At 32.1% G+C, this 18,120-nt stretch overlaps 1 protein-coding gene across 1 annotated transcript in view; it reads left to right on the top strand.

Annotated features, from left to right (window-relative positions):
* The window catches only part of DTWD2 (DTW domain containing 2), a 95,793-nt gene extending 82,121 nt beyond the window's left edge, over positions 1–13,672 (top strand). The window contains exons 5-6 of the mRNA XM_025047771.1: positions 7,440–7,568; positions 13,033–13,672. Of these exons, the coding sequence (XP_024903539.1) occupies positions 7,440–7,568; positions 13,033–13,203 (300 nt within the window). The 3' untranslated portion in view covers positions 13,204–13,672. The remainder of the gene's footprint in view (positions 1–7,439; positions 7,569–13,032) is intronic.
* Positions 13,673–18,120: the final 4,448 nt, after the last annotated feature.

Genomic DNA, 18,120 nt, shown 5'->3' with positions numbered 1-18,120 from the left:
GCTTTAGGATTTTACCTTTTACATTTGCATTTAATCTACCTGTAATTGATTTTTATGTTTGATGTGAATTATGGGTCCAATTTCATTTTTTTTTTTTTTTCCACGTGTGGCTGCCTGGATTATTGCACATATATTGTCCTAGCATCATTTACTGAAAACACGGTTTTTAAACTCATTGCATTGGAGTGTTTTCACTGTCATATATCATTTGTGCATATATGTGAGGATATATTTCTATGCTTTAAATTCTGCTCTATTGGTCAGTTTGTTTCTGTGCCAGTTCCACACTGTCTTACTTAAATGTTGCTTTATAGTAAGTCTGACTGGTAGGGCAAATCCTTCTACAGTGTTGTTCTTCAAGAATATCATGGTAATTTTGGCCTTTGCGTTAACATAAAATTTCTGAATCAGCTTTATGAAACCCCACAAAAACCTCTTTAGATTTTTATTGAGGTTACACTAACTCATAAATTAAATTTTGAGAATTAACATCTATACAATATTTAGTCTTCCATTCTAAGAACATAGTGTTTGTCTCCTTTTATTTAGGCTTTCTACAATATTATTTAATATAATATGACAATATAATTATTGAGACACTAGTATATAGACATTTATAATTTTATATACTTGGTTCTGTTGTACACATACAGTCAAACTTAGTTATAAATAAATGAAGGTCTTAAAAGTTATGATACTCTGCAACCCATAATTTCTTATCATTTAGGTATCCTATACTCTATTATTCAGAAGAAGATAGCAACCTGTTATTAACCAACTCTTTTTTGTCTATCTGTCACTTTCACTGTTATAAAATCAATTAAACATTACAGATAAGTTGCACATGTGCAGAGGTAAAGGAAAATGAGAAAATACGTTGAAAATGTTAGGCAGATAAAAGTCATGCAAGAAATGAAAAATTTTCATTTTAAAAGTGATTTTCAAAAATTATTACAAAATCTTGGTCTGTCTTTTCTGTTATATGTGTTGTTTGGGAATGTTTTAAAGAAATATCTAAAGATAGCTACAAGATCTAATTACTTTGGCAATTATATATTTTAATGATGCTTAGATCATGTACTTGTAGGATGAAAGAATAATTAATATTTTTCTTATCTATAAATACATTTTTAATGAAAATATTGCTGCTTTTTATTTACAGGATTCTAACTTTGAGAATATTTTATTTACTTGGTGGCAAAGTGACTGTTCTCTGGTATTCATAAAACCTCTCTATTCTTGTTCCTTCTTTTAAGACTGCCTTTTTTCCTACCTATTCCATAGCTTTTCTTCTTTCATCTTGTATAAGTTGATATTCTTCTGGTTCTATCTTAAATTCCATCTCATCTCACACCCTATTCATCTGACTTTATTTAAGTAAAGCTGAGTTGCTTCACACTTATTTATCAGATTATGAAGAAAGCATTGTGAATCACACCACCAGGACTGCTATCCTCATTAGCATCACTAGCAGCAGTACCACCCTCATTCACTTTGTCTGTATTGAGTGCTTACTGTAGGTCAGGCATTGCTTAGCACTTCACATACGTTAGTTCCTTAAAGCACAATCATTGTCTAAGGTACTAATGTTTTAGGCTCTGTGAGTTAAAGAAACTTGTTTGAGGTCATACAACTCTTATATAGACTTAAATATAGGTGTATCTAACTTCACATCTCATGCTTTTAGTTACTGTGCTTTTCTGCCTCCCAGTTCATACACACTATTTTAATTCAGGGTTATAGATGAGACGTGTTTTTAATAAAATAAAATAGCATACAATTTAACTTAGAGTAAATTTTAAAATAAACTTTTCGTGGCAAGTAAACTTATAATATGTGCCTTATTTCATACCTAGGCCAATTTATGATTCACTTCTCAGTGACTGTTTATGAAGCCATGACAGCTTTTGAAATGGATAGAACTACTAATTGTCAAATAAAGTTTATCTTTAGTGAAAAATGGCTAGCAAGATACTATAACATTAGTTATTACTTTGGTAAGACTAGTAAGTCACTTTCTAATATCGTAAATCAGTTTCTAATTTAAGTTTCCTAATAAAGGGTATAAATTGATGTTGGTCCATATGAAAAAATGCATATATGTAAACATACTTAAGTGGACAATTTCAATTCCAGTGGATATTACAAACACTGTAATCTATAACATTGTTCAACAGTGACTTGTCCTTATTAACTGTTGGAAAAAATGGGAATCGAAATAAAGGGGAAAGTAACGTAAAGATTTGTAATATACAGTGACATTCTGCTCTCTAGGATTGTTTAGTAGCATAATGTTTTTTAATTTACTGAAATCACTCTGAAATTATTGTAGCCAATAATCCTGTTTCTTTTTTAATTTTAATTTTTCAGTTAGAGTTGAGATTCAAGATTATTTTATATTAGCTTCAGGTGTACAACATAGTGGTTAGACATTTATATAATTTATGAAGTGATTCCCCCTGATTACTCTAGTACCGACCTGGCACTATACATAGTTATTACAATATTATTAACTATATTCTCCATGCTGTACTTTACATCCCTGTGACTGTTTTGAAACTTGTAGCCAATAATCTTAAGGAATTTTTGTTTTCATGCCTCCATTAATTCTTTGGGGTTTTTTAAGCTTAGAAATTCAGATAAAAGCTTGTTTTATTTAATTATGAGAAATTATCATATTTCAATATTATTTTAAATATTAGATTAATTCTGTGAATTCAGAAATTTTAAAAGAATAATTATGCCTATGAACAAGGAGGTGGATTATTTGACTGCTAAAGATTACTTAAAATTCTGTGATCTCATGAATCTATGTGTTTTTACTTTATTTCTGGATATATTTTCATACTCCTGGCTCCCAGTGACTTCAGATATAGACTATATTGGAATTTCGTTAAAGACAATGGAAGATTAAATAAGTATTTTTATTAATGGAGAAAACCAGTAATCAAGATATGTAGCTAAATATATCACTTAACAGTTTAAATTTTGTATCATTATTTAGAGTTGCTCAAATTTGAAATTTGTTAAGTGGTAAATTTTTAGGCTACTAAATTATATACTTGCATTTTTTAACAATGTTTATGTATGTTGGAGAAGCAACCTATAACTTTATTTTTCATTTAAATGTGTAAGAAAGTGCTAAATTTTAAAGCAAATGTACTCTATAAGTTTTTTTTATATATATAATTTTGGATATGTGCTTACCTATAGAAAGTATGTTATAAATGAAATTTCTCAGGCTAACTCAGAAAAAAGTTTAAACAATTTAAATAATGAGTTTAGGAAGTAGTGCTGTTATTACTATTTTATCTATAACTAATGCCCCCTTTAACTTTATTTTTGTCAGATTTTCTGAGTTTTAACATTAATTGTAGAATCTCCATTTTCTGTAAAAACTTTGCGGACTTCATAGTGTGGCAAGGCTGGAGTAAGACGTAGATACTGATATTTGTGAATAACTTTCATACTTATGTAAGAGAACACCCTTTCTTTATACCATTATTTTTTAAACTATGTTCAGCAGAACGCAAAAATTCTTCAGGGGTGCCTCAGCCTTGCTTTTCAGAAGAAAAGCTGTTTTTGTTTGTTTGTTTGTTTCATATGTTGGTATTTGTCTAAGAGTTCATCCATTTAATTATTAGCTTGGTGATGAAGAGCTCAGGCTCTCAAATAAGACTTTATACATTCATATATCTGCTCTATCATGACTGAGTTTGGAACCTTGAGTAAGTTACTCCACCTCTCTGTTCTTTGGTTCCCTCATCTGTAAAATGGAGATAATAATAGTATCTACTTTATAAGGTCTTTGTGAGAATTAAATGAGACAATACATGTACATTATCTAGTATTGCAATTAGTGTATGAAACGTTGCATGTAAGTGGCTATGTCTGTAGTAGAACTGACGACTGTCTGATGCCAAAGCTGGACTCCTATCACTATTAGATCATGTTGTTGAACTAAACTGAGAGAATGAAAGGAGTGAAGTGAAATGAGAGATTGGGTCTAGAAGAACAGATTTAGTGCCTTTCTTTCAAAGGGCAGCTCATAAGCTCAGATAATGAGTTTTACTTATTAAAGATCATAAAAGAAAGGCTGTTACAGAAAGAAGGGTTTTTATATGTATCTTCCAATGATAAGACTTCAGGATACTGCTTTAAAAAGTTTATTTCACTTCTGAACTAGGTTGTTTCAGAAAGCCTGGAAAATAGATTTTCCCGGAAACCTTTAAAGAAGCTGATCAAGTGATTAGAAAGTCTGTGACCCTTATTACGTGAGAAGCACAATCAATAGTTTTATGTTGTAATGAAACTTGGCTTAAAATAGCCTGAGTACAGATAACAAGTAATCACCATCAAATTACAAAAGTACAGTGTTTGTGTTGGGAGGGTATGAGTTAAAATTTTAATTTCAAGGTCTTTTTTAGCTTTATTTTGCTTGACAAAAAGAATTAACTAATTTATTTTACAGTAAATTATTTTAAAACATGTTACGCAAACATAAGCCATGGCATATTATTTCCTGAATATTTATTTGTTAGCTCTAAAAGCTGTTACCACTGAACATGCTGTCACCCTAACTTTTAATGACACAAATTGCTTGTGGTTACAAAAATAGCTAAAGGCATATCTAGGAAGGAGACATTTGAAAAATTCCTTTTTGAAGCCATCTGAACAGTGATCATAGTCATCAAACTGTTATCTGGTATTCTTATATATTAAATATGTATTTAAGATTTAATGGAAGAGAAGAAAGGGGAAGGCATTATAAACACAAAATAATTTCCAGGAATTCAAATTTTAGTCAATTCAGAGAATCAATGGAAAAGATCTGAAGCTGTCTAGAAAGAAGACATGGGAAAGTTGGCTGTTTCTAAAATGGAAGTTATATTATAAGCTTACAATCTATAACAGTAGAATTCTAAATTAACCAGTGATTTTCTTCTTTCTAAAGAAGTTACATTAAGAACATTTGAAAAACTTATACCCATAGAGAATTAGTTTCCCAAAAGCTTGAAATTATTGTGCATTCTTTGAGTTAGCATGGCTTCCAAAATTTAGAAATTAATATTATATATAATATAATAATTATATAATGTATTATATATAATGAATTAATAAATAACAATATACATGCTATATATAATCTTAGGATTGATTGCTAAAAGATGGGTTCTAACACCCAGAGGTCCAGCTGTTTGACTTTTATAGGTGAGGAAGAACTGAGAAATGAAATGACTTGACTGAGATTGATTGTTGTCAGGTTTGATATAATAATCTTGGTCTTCCAGTAGCTCCTCTTTCTATGTACCATGCTACCATGCTTTCATCATATGTTAATTTTTTCCTTTATTAGAATAATTAATTTTGCCTGGGATTGTTTTGAACTTTTATTCAGGAAGGCAAGGCAGTTTCTTAGAAATTATTTGTTTTGATGCCTGTGACTTCTCAAAAAGATGAATCAACAGTGTTTCTTTTTGCACTTGCTCATTTACTCATTGAATCAAGTGTGTGTTGAAGGTGAAATAGCACATATACATAAAAAGAACTGTGACGTCACATTAACATGCTCTAATAATGTATATATTAATATGACAGATTTTGTATACTGTTGGATTCTTGGAGAGATTATTTGTGTAGGCTATTCTGAAGTCTTGTAACATGATAAATTACAAGTTCTGAGTTTTCACAATAAGAAATAAAACTCTGTCCTCGAATAAGAAACTTATTTTAAGAATCAATTTTATTCCAATAAACAAAATTCACTGTGAATTTGCATGTTTTCCAAAGATTTTGTTGTAATCAGATATCTATTATAAATTCCTCCAGTGATGACTTGGAATCGAGTATTGAAGCAGTAGTTGGCTGTACTCTTTTCTCCTAGTTCACCTGACGAAATATCAAAACTATTGCTAATTACAGTTGATCAACATTATGAATTATTCTTACAGTTATTTAATCATAGGCTTTCTTTTATCATTATACATGTCTCTCAGCCATTTTTTTCATCTCTTTACCTCCCTGCATTTAGTTTCCATCTTTTCCATTGATAGAAATGCAGAGTAATTTTAATATGATCACATCTAAAACGTTATTAGTCAAATATGCTTTAAAGGATGTATTCCAAAATCAAATGCATTCTGTAGTGAATCTTTAATGTGCCCACTTTGTTACCTTCCTTCCTTTTCTCTCTCCCTCATCCCTGGTCTCCTATTCTCTCTTCCTTTTCTCCCTCCTCCTCTCCTCTCTTCCTTTTCTCCCTCCTCCTCTCCTCTCTTCCTTTTCTGAGGAAAGAAAGGATAAAAGTTGTAGAGAATTTTCTGAACAAAAAGCAGAGTAGAAGAACCATATTTCTCATCATGGAGGTACTGCATGAGAAACATTGGAGGAAAGAGATTGAGTGAGGAACAAGATTCCACGGATGAGAAAGCTTTGATGGTATAAAGGAGTGAGAGAGTTATAGGACTTTAAAGATGCTAGAAATTAAGAGAAGGACACCTGATTTTAATAAGTTGCTGTTTGTTAAGACTTAGACACTACTACCTTCAATCCCTATGCTCACATATTATGTGAGTAAAAACCTGAAATACTCATTTACCCACACATGTTTAAATGTGATTCTGATCAGAGTGTGGGCTAGGGATAAGACTATGAGTGTAAGATTACTTGAATCTCGTTTAATTAAAATAGGAATCAAAAGGCCAATTAGTTGACATTTGATATTTTATTGCCTTTTTCATGTCTGACTATCATTAGGTTTCAACTAAAATATTATCTTCATGATAAAAGTATATATAATATGCTTTTTATCTAAAAAGAGAGGACACATATATACATATGCGCCTGTATTTGTATGTGTGTCTGTGTGTTTATACACACTCACACTGAGACTGACATACAGCTATCAGTTTATATTAAGAAATAATGGAGGAATAAACCACAAAATAAAAAATCCTAATTGTCAGTTCTCCAAAGCGATTAAATTATTTCACTTCCTCTGCAATGTATGAGAGTTTCATTTGCTCCATGTCTTCCTTATTTGGATGGTGTTAGTCTTTTTTATTTTAACTGTTCTGGTGAGTATGGAATGTTGTGATTTTAATTTGTATTAAACCGTGTTGAGCACTTTTACACCTATCTTTTTGCCATTCTTTTCTTTGTGAAGTTAGAGTCTATTTACTTTTTCACTCACCGAGAGGGGCTTGTTATTTTTGATTTGTAAGAATTTATATATATTTTGGATATATTTTCTTTGTCAGATATATGTGAAAATATCCTCTTCTAGTTAACAATACTGTCAAAAGGATATGTATAGAAGATATTGATACATTTACTAAACTGGTAATTTCGGAAGGAAATTAAAGTAATATTTAAAAGAGACTTTACAGTTTTAAATTTAAAGCAAAAATTACATTCTATTATTCCATTTTTGGTTTCAGGTACAGTTAAAAACTAGCATTTCTAGTCAGTATGTAATTCGAACGCAGCCAACTAATAGGTGCCTTTCTACACTGGAGTGTGCAGCTGTTGCTCTTTCCATCTTGGAGAAAAATAGTGACATACAAGAGGTATGTATGTTTTTAGAACATTATGTAGTTTTCGAAAGTAGGAGTCTGGTTAGATTTTATCTAGAAAATTTAGAAATGTATATATAGCTGGTTAAATTTGTAGTTCAAGTGACAAGGAGAATGGTATCTATGATAGAAATTTGTATACTTTTATAACCAACCTTTCCCTCTCTGGTGCTTTTTTCTCTGTTTAGCATTCCAGATTGCATTATTTAAATATTCTAACCTGTCAAACAGCATTTGTAATATGCTAAATTGCTTTTAAGTATCACAACATTAAATAGTTTTTTAGGGGGCTAGATTTTTCTTTTAGTATTTTGTATTTTTAGTATTTTGTGTTCTTTTTACTTAAATTTGCCTTTTTAATTAAAAGAATATTTTACAGCAACCTTATTTTTGCACGGACTCTTTTATTTGAGGAAGTATACCAACTTCCTGTTTATCTTATTAACCATATTTAGAGTTAAAAAAAGATATAATTTTTTGAGAAAACACCTGCAGAATATGAAAAGGTTATAACCTACAATCATCATTTTATTTAATTTCAATGAAAGCCTGATGATTTCATATATAATTAATAATCGTCAGTAAACAATAATGGTTCAGTGTGCTCATTAACATCTCAATCTTTTGGAACATGTAAGAAACTTTACATTTATGGCAAAAGAAAAAATAGCAAAATAAAACTTAAGTTATTAGTGTGTTTTAATCACTGAAAAATTTTCATAAATACAACTCAAGAAGTCAGAGGATAACGAACATAACTAAATGAAGTTTATAACTCCTTCCTCTCTTCCTCCCTTCCCTACTTTCCCTCTCTCTCTCTTTCTCTAGTTACAGACTATGGTTACTATTTTAAGAGTGTGCCTTAGCCATGAAGGAAATTTCTCTAATGGATAAAAGCTCAGGCCAGAGTAACTGGACTGGTTACCAAGGAAAAAAAAAAAAAAAAGCCTCCAGAGCAAGGAGAGTTAAAGAATAACAGAAGCAAGCACTGAATTGGCTTTTCCTCCCCGCCCCTGCCCTAAGCCATGGAAAATGTCAGAGTTGGAGACATTTCTTCTTTTGATGAAAGAAGTAGTATTTCATGAATAGGCTTCTGTGTGTGTATTTGTGCCCGTGTGAGTAGACTTTGTTTTGGATCCAGGCAATTTCTTTTTCTCTGTTCTCTTTTGAGGAAAAAAAAATCATGAGGGATCCCAGATCCTTACCCCAAATGCCCAGGGAGTGTTCTCAGACTTTTCTCCCTTCCCTCTAACCTTATTGCCTATTTCCATGCACCTGGCCATCAATATAACACTTAATATATTTCTGTACTTGTCTTTCTATTTTATTTATTCACCATAATTTCTGTATTTTCTTGAGCAAAACAACAGCAACAAAACTACACTATTTTTAAGTGTCTTAAATATGAAATCCAGTAGTATTGTTTAAACTTGCTTTCTGTACAGTCTCTGTATTTTCCTTTTCGGTGATGTACAACTATAGGATCAGCCAACATCAGACCTAGGACTCATTAAAAGTTCTAACCTTTAGGGAAAAATGTAATATTCATGGACTACACATTTAAAACTTTCTTTCCTCCCTTTTTTTTTTGGGAGGGGGGTGATTCTGAAAAGGATCTTCTTTGGCTTGTAACCTTTATTCTCAAAATTTAAAATTCAATTTTAATTTTAATTGAATTTTTACCACAATCCTAAATGGAAGCTTTAATGGTGGTGGTGGTGGTGGTGGTGGTGGTGGTGGTGGTGGTTTAATAATAATTGTAATATAATAGGGCTAAGGTTTGGGATAGGGTTTGTACTACTACTACTAATACTGCTACTAATGCTCCCCCTTTCCCAGTTTTATAAGATATATTATTCTGGAAATAAATAATTAATATACCATCATAGCAGGAAACCTGTCTTATGTTCTGAGTATAATATCTTACAACAGGCAAGGTTTAAGATATAGAATGGTAACAGGACCCTTTATCTCTTCAGCTTATATTGTCTGTGGATCAAATTCAACATAAAGTCCCAAAGTAATAGTGAGGCTCTAGATCTCTCATTCTTTCTTTTTGTCACCAGGAGTAGTCATACTATAGTCGCCAGGAGTTGGAAAAGGATGTTTGACAATCAGACATGTGATTTGGGAGGTGCCGATAAGATGGTTGGCAGGAGCATGAGCAGAAGAAATGCATAATGAAATATTCCAAGTTGCTTATTGCTACAGATGGCAAAAGTTTAGCTTGCTTAATGGGGGAACCCCCGTCTAGCCTATTCAAATCTAGCTATAAAAACAAATAATTAGTACGTTCCTATGAGAAACACAATTACTGTCTGCTCTGAACATGTTTTTTTTCACTTTCCTGGGGAGGAAAGCTATGACATAACATTTTCTTTTCTCCCAATAACAATTTATTAGTGGCATCCTCATAAAACAAGATAATGCAGGAGAGTAGTAATTTTTTTGCTGGCTTTGTTCTACAGAGGTAGGGCTCCTTAAAATAAAGAACTTGGCATAGAATAGCTCTCTGACTGTTGATTCATCCTCATCCTTTATTCTTGAGCAGTTTTCAAATACTTGGAAGTAGCAAAATATGAGCTTTGAAGCAGGTTTGAGTAAAAACTTCACTTATCCTCACTTTTGGTAAGAGTGACAAAATTTTGAACTAAAAGTTGGTGATTTTCATGCAGCTACAATAATATTTACCAGGGCTTTTCATACCTTGGAAGGCTCGAACTTGGGAATCTTTTTTATTATAGAACATTCTCTACTTCTGAAGTTTTACCTTACGAACTTTTATAATTGGTGTGGCAAAGCTTTGTGCCATAGCCTCAGTGCCTTAGCTCTACTTAACACCAGTAATTAATAATAATGGTCCCTTGAAAACTGTCACTTTGTACCTACAGACAAAAGGGATTTATGAAACACTGATTTTTCCCCAAATAAACTTTTAGAAACGAACTTATTTTATAAGTAGAGGATGTTCTCTGTTCCTCTGAACCAGTCCATTTCTCATATAGCTTCGCATTGCCTCAGATATAATGTAATTCATTTATATAGAAATGTTATCATTTATTATCAAGTAGTGTTCCAACACTTTAAATGCATCATCTTAATGTACCATAATAATAACCTTGTAAGGTTGACATTGTTTTCCTCCTTTTACACATGAAGAAAATGAGGCAAAGAGTGGTTATATAACTTATCTGGGAACATAGAGCTAGTAAGTGATTGCATCAGTAAAGATAGGCCAGGTTAGACCAGTAACTTAAAACTCCAAAATCAGAATGGCATAACACAAGAAAGGTTTGTGCCTCTCTCATTCTGTTTGTCCAGTGGGATTGCCAGGGGAATTTCTGCTCAGTCACCTAGGGACCCAGGATGAAGGAAGAGACACTGTCTAGATATGTCATTCTACTTTATTCAGGGAAGGAATAAGGGGAGTTGGTGAATCATATACTGCTTTTAAAGCTTCTGCCCAGGGGTGACACACATCATTCATGTTCACAGTTCGTTAACCAAAGAAACATATATAGCCATACCTAACTTCAAACAGGACTAGAAAATGAGTCTGATCATGTACCAAGGAGGCAGACATGTATATTTGTGAATAGCCCTAGCGACTGCCACAGAGATGGAATGGGGATCTAATCCATTTCTATCTCCAAAATTCATTCTCTTAATTACCTCAGAAAACTGATAGATTCTCATCTTCAGGAGGTACAAGTTAGAGGCTTATTATTAGTATTAGTATTCTCCTGCCTATGAAGAATTTAATAAATGTCATAAAGTAGCAATAGAAACTTCAGTTGTCTCAGTCTGTATGTAATCCTAGATGTTTCCTAGGTATAATGTTTAAGAATCCAGTCAGTACACTGTATTGATTCTGTGAAGTAATATGTAGTCATTTCCATATTTCCTCTCGTTTAAAGAAATGAAGATATTAAAAGAAATTATGAGAACATACCTAAGGGGCTTTCTACAATAATGTCAAGTAGAGCTTTTCGAAGATGTTTATCTTGTTGGTGAATATCAGTTAGGAATGACATTTGGTTGCATGTAACAAAGCACTTACTGCAGTGGTTGAATCAGGAAGGAGTTTCTTTTTCTCTTGTAAATAAGAAATACTGAGGTGAGCAGTCTAGGCCTGGGATGCAGCCTAAAAAGGACATTGGAGACCCAGATTTTTCCTGTCTTTCTCTTCATCATCATGTGTATTTGGTTTTAATCTTCATGTTTATTGCCCTATAGTCACATTATGGTTATTCTACCTTTAACAATTATGTTTCAGGCAAGAAGAAAGAGCAATAGCCTATGGTTGCTAAGTCTGTTCCATTTTGAAGAGCATCCCTGGAAGCCCCACCCAAAGACTTCCACTTCTATCTCATTGGATAGACTTATGTCATTCATTAGTCAGTGTAATATTACTAGCTGGACACATTGCCACCTTGAATAAAATTTTGGATTTTTTTTTAATAAGGAGGAAAAGAATGGATACAAAGAAGCAGCTATCAGTGGCTGCTACAGTTTGTAAAAGTTCATTGTAAATTAAAGCTATTAAGCCCTTCCTATCATTTATGTTGCATATGTGGGGGAATAACTTTTTACATAGTGTAAAATTTTTGTTGTTAAATCTATTAGGTTTTGTTTGTTTGTTTCTTTTTGTTTCTTTTTTTTTTCCTTTAATAATCTCAATCAAATTATTGCTATTGTTTTTTAAAAGGTTTAAATCAGGGGTCTTAGGCCCAAGGAAAGAATTGACTAAAAATGTGTTTAAAACACTAGTATAGTGTTTTTATTTCAAAAATCATTAAAATTTTAATAACATTAGGAAAGGCATATGCTCTAGTTGTTTTATAACCTCTAGCATTCTCTGTTATCTTATGTGTCCACCCAGTTCACATGTTTATGTTAAATGGCTGAGCTTATAAATAGTTGAATTTACACAGGTACATATTCAGTTAGAACTATTTCATATGTACCAAAACCTGGGTATCTGACTTGTATGAGGTCCATAGGCTAATGTGGATTAGTAACCCACTTACCTATTACTGCTATTTATCTGATCGTTATCAGATAGCAGGAAGCTTACATCAGTCTGTGATTGAAACTGAATTAACTAATCTTTATCTAATGGTCTCTTATAGTCCGCTCATTACAGATTAAATTATTACAAGGGCAACAACTTTTTGTGGTGTTTGAATATATAAAACTAAATTCAGACTTTATCACTCATATGGAAAATTGATTTGTGTCTTTTTACTGGAGTTACTTAGTGGTGTGTAAGGTATGAATTTAAATAAATTATTTATTTAGAAATTTTCACATGTATTAAGGTACACATTGCTTTTCATTGTTAAAAGCCAATAATAATATGATAATAATTCTTGTTTCTGAAGAAAAATTCTAGATAGATTATCATGACTTGTCACAGACTCCTTTTTTAGTTTTTTTTTTTTTTTTATTTCAACAGACATTGCTTCGCCCTCTTCAAGCTTTATGCTCTTTCCAGCTTCAACATGGTGCTCAAATTCGCCACAGCAAGGAACACCTTCTGAAAAATGGATTATATCCTAAGCCGATGCCAAAGAACAAACGCAAACTTAGGAAAATGGAACTCTTAATGAACAGCGTTAAAATTTAGTGCACATGTTCTTATGGTGCTATTTATGGTGTCTTCAGCTGACAATACCAGGTTAAGTTTTAATACAATTTAAATTTGTGGGTTTTTTGACTGCTAAAAAAATGAGAGTTGCATACTAAAGTTGCCCCGAGGAAGGATATAAATCAAATAGCCATAAAAACAAACAAAAAACATTACACTGAATCAGTAAAAAGCAAGATTTTATAATGTATTTATTTTTAAAATGTGCCTCTAATATATTTTTTCCAATTCATAATTTGAAATGTGGTTAGCTCTTGAGTCGGTTTAGAAGTTCTTTTTCATAAAATGGAAGGAAATTGTTGTGCCTGATTGATTCAGTATTGTTTCTTTTAATGTTTTATAGATAATTAGGTGTAGACCTATAATAGAGGATACCTACACCAATTTGCAATAGTGTACATGAACTTTATAGTTTGAAATAAGTAACAAAATAAAATAATGATAATCAGGTGGTTTAAATTGAATTTATTTCATAAAATAGTGTAATAGAATAAGGAAACTAAGTATTCTTTAGAGACTAAACTTGAACTCAGCTAATGTGATTAAATGTATATTAATGCCCCTATTTTTTTAATTAGGTAGTAGAGTTTACTGATAATTAGGTTAATCATCTAATTTATTATATAAATGAAGTTACTTTTATCTATTGGATGGCATACCAGAAAATAGTAATGTGATACAGTTATGTGCAAGCTGGAATACATAGTCACCCTATCGATGAGCGACTGTGAATTTTAAAAGATAATGTGGAAGGATTTGTCCAATTTATGTATATGTTTTCCACAACACCGAGCAGTTAACTCAATTCTCCTTTGACACTGTGACTTGGTGTGTCACAAATCTAACTGAATTCTGATACTCCCTGGAGATAGGGTCAGATCTTACAGGTTCAGGGCCCAGTCCTATCAGACTCTACCCTATTCCCCTTCAGATGCTAGATTTAAGTTTAGGGTGTCACAGCTGGCTATAGATTGGAAGTTCCAATGACTTACCCTCCCCCACCTTGGGTTTGATTAATATGCTAGAGTGATTCACAGAACTCAGAGAAACATTTTACTTACTAGGTTACTGGTGTATTATAAAAGGATATAACTCGGTAACAGCCAGATAGAAGAGATGCATAGTGCAAGATATGTGGGAAGGAGCTTGGAGCTTCCATGCTGTTTGAGTGCACCACTCTTCGTGAATCTCCCTGTGTTCACCAGCCTGCAATCTCTCTTCGAGCCATGTCCTTTTGGATTTTTATGGAGGCTTTATTACATAGGTATGATTGGTTAAATCAGTGCCATTTGCTATTGATTTCAGCCTCAAGCCCTTCTTCTCCCCTTGGTCTTTGCCTTTCTAGCTCATTTCACTTAGCATAATGCCCAGTTCATCCCTGTTGTTGCAAATAGCAGGAATTCCTTCTTTTTATGACCGAATAATATTCCATTATATGTATCTATATCTCTCTCTACATAGATCAGTCTGTCATCTATCTATCTATCTATCTATCTATCTATCTATCTATCTATCTATCTATCTATCTCTCTCTCACATTTTCTTTATTCATCCATTAAAGGACATTTAGATTGTTTTCTTGGTTATTGTAAATAATGCTGCAATAGCATGGGGGTGTGTGTGTATAGAAAGTTATAATCCTCCAATCACATGGTTGGTTCTTCTGGTAACAGCCGCCATCATGAGGTGCTTTCCAAAAGTCACTTTTATAACATAAACTCAGGTGTGGTTGAAAGGGGTTTGTATGAATATTAAGATACCTTTATTATTCTTATCACTTAGGAAATTTCAAAGGTTTATGTATATTTCTTGTTAAAAGACACAAAATCACAATTGTAAGGATTGGAAGAGTAGGAAATGAGATGTATTAAGGAAGCCTAGTATGAGTCTATATGATGATAGATAATCTGGGAGGTCTGCATTTCTGTTTGCACTGAGATGTATAGACATGAAGTTATGATGGGATCCATCCTTAGGTCAGAACATGCAGTAAATCTTTAAATCCTGAGGGTGATTTTTTCTAACTTTATAGAGGAATAATTAACAAATATAATCATGTATTTAAAGTATACAGTGTGATGATTTGATAGACATACACGTTGTAGAATGATTACCAGGATCAAGATAATTAACATATCCATCATCTCAAATAGTTGATATAGATAACTCTGTGTATGTGTGTGTGTGTGTGTGTGATGAGAATGCTTAAGATCTAATGTAATGATTTGATATTTGTATATTTTGCTAAATGATCACCACAATAAATCTAGTTAACATCCATCACCATACATAATTATAAATTATTTTTTCTTGTGATTAAAACTTTTAAGATTTACTCTTAATAACTTTCAAATATATGATACAGTATTAATTATAGTCATAATGTTATGCATTAGAACCTCAGAACTTATTCTTTTTATAATTGGAAGTTTGTGCCCTTTGATCTACATCACTCTGTTTCTCCGAACCCCCAGTCCCTGGTAACCACCGTTCTATTCTGTTTCTTTGAACTTGGCTTTTTATTTTTTTCAGATTTCACATATAAATGATACCATATAGTATTTGTCTTTGTTTTTCTGGTTTATTCTACTTAGCGTAATGCCCTTCAGAGGCATCCATGTTGTTGCAAATGTCAGGATTTCCTTTTTCTTTATTCACATTTTCTTTATTCAGTTCATTGAAGGAATTTTAGTTTTTTTTTCCATATCTTAGCTATTGTGAATAATACTGCAATTAACATGGGGATGGAGATATCTCTTCTAGATGGTGATTTCCATTTCTTCAAATATATACACGAGAATGGAATTGCTGCATAATACGGTAGTTCAATTTTTAATTTTTTGACGAACTGCCATACTGCTTCTCCTAATGGTGGACCATTTTACAACTTTACCTATAGTGTATAAAGGTTTCCTCTTTTCAGCATACTTGGCTATACTTATTATCTCTTGTCTTCTTGATGATAGCCATTCTTACAGGTGTGAAGTGGTAGCTCCTGGTTTTGATTTGCATTTCCCTGATGATTAGTGATGATTAGTGAAGCCTGACCTAACTGCATGCATTTTATAAGAAGCACCAGGCAGTTTAAATACAAAGACAAGGTTAAAAGTAAAAGAATGGAAAAAGATATGCCATACAGACCTTGACTTTCTTCATTTTCAAATTTATCTTATTTATCATTAAACAAATATATGTTTAACACCTAGTAGGTTGCCAGGCACTATTTTAAGTATGTAAAAAAAATCTAGCTATTTTGATTTTCCAATATTTTGGATTCTAGGTAGGAAAATCTGATAGTGTTAGGACATTTTCAAATAAATGCTTGTTCCTAAAAAATCTTGTTCCTAAAAGAAAAAGCCAATTATACAACTTGACTGTCCAATTAATTATGTTTTTGTAGTTATAAAAGTCTACTAGAAAAAAAGAGAATACTTTAAATCACAGTAGTAGGCATCACTAGTCTTTAGTAAATTCTTTAATCCTGTCTGGATCTTTATAAGGAAGGATACAGCAACAGTAATATTTTATATGTACTTGTTCGATTAAAATATTTGTTTCAATCCTTGTGATCTAGTAATTAATTCCTTAATTTATCACTTTAGAAATCATGTCACATGCACTTCCTTTTGAATGGAGAATGGAATGATTTTTCCTCTTGAGCCCAGGATGTGGCTCTCAACATGTGGTGAATCCCTGTCAAAAATGAATAAAAGCTTTATTAGATGTTTCTTATAAAGAAAATTAATTTTCTTTTCTTAACGTACTTCACTTTATTATCATCAGAATATAATTTAGAAAAAGGATTGTAATATATGTTGACAGGGCCTTCCTGTAGAGAGGTTGTTCCAGTTAACTTGCTGATTTCTACAGGAAAATGTCTTGCCTAGTACATAATTCAAGTAAGATAGTGGCAAGGGATTGGGCTGACCAGTGATTTCAGTGAAGAAATCTTGTTGGAACCCAAATACTCTATGTAAAATGTATGATATTCTTAATGCTCATAGTTAATATTTAATAAACCCAGTCCTGAAGGATAGTCTTTGAAATGCAAGTTCAGCTACCTGACTGGCATTTCTGTATGCTACAATTAGAGCTGTCAAAACAATCTCTTTTAAAATAGAACCAGAAGGAGCTTGAGTGCTTGTTGTCTGTAGTTATACCAGCATTACTTGATGTGAATACAGAATTTCCCTAAAAGGTGAGGGGAAAAAATAATTTCTGGTTATAAGTACAGCACTATATATAATATACACCAAAAAAAGCGACATGTTTTTCAAGGCTAATTATGAGATTTTAAAAAAAATATTTAGATATTAATGAATAAGCAGGCTTAGCCAAAAATATAAATGAAGAAACATGTAGATAAACATCTCTGAAATTAATTTATGGAATAAAGAGGCCTTAAATACATTCTTCTTATATGGAAAATAAAATAGGGTGATGTGTGAAGAATCTTAAGATAATTGTTCATTAATGGACATCATACATTTGGCCAAACTGCTTTTAATTTTTTATTTTAGGACTGCATAGAGTAAGCGAAGTAAGGTAAGAAATGTCTTGTAGATCTCTAAATTCCTCTTTCTGCAAAACATTTTCTCAAATGATCAACATCTGAAATGTGAGTTGCCTAATTCACAAATAAAATTTTCATGCATTGCTAGGATCCCACCAATCAACCATGTAAAATTGTAGTATTTTACAAGATATAGTTCTTGCATCAACTTCTTGCTCCTCCTTTAACTTATTTGCTTATAAAAATAATTCAGAAAATTCTTTCTCTCTCTCAGTTTTTAGAGTAAGTGACTTAGCCTGATTTCGTTATAAGCCAGATCCTGTTTGCCAGATTTAAAAATTCTGAGAGAAATTCTGTAACAGATTTTGTGGCAGCATCTCAAA

This window comes from Pteropus alecto, unplaced genomic scaffold (genome assembly GCF_000325575.1).
Source record: "Pteropus alecto unplaced genomic scaffold, ASM32557v1 scaffold20, whole genome shotgun sequence".
Taxonomy (NCBI): Eukaryota; Metazoa; Chordata; class Mammalia; order Chiroptera; family Pteropodidae; genus Pteropus; species Pteropus alecto.
Note: the sequence above shows the minus strand (reverse complement) of the source record. Positions and strands in the feature narration are given on the sequence as shown.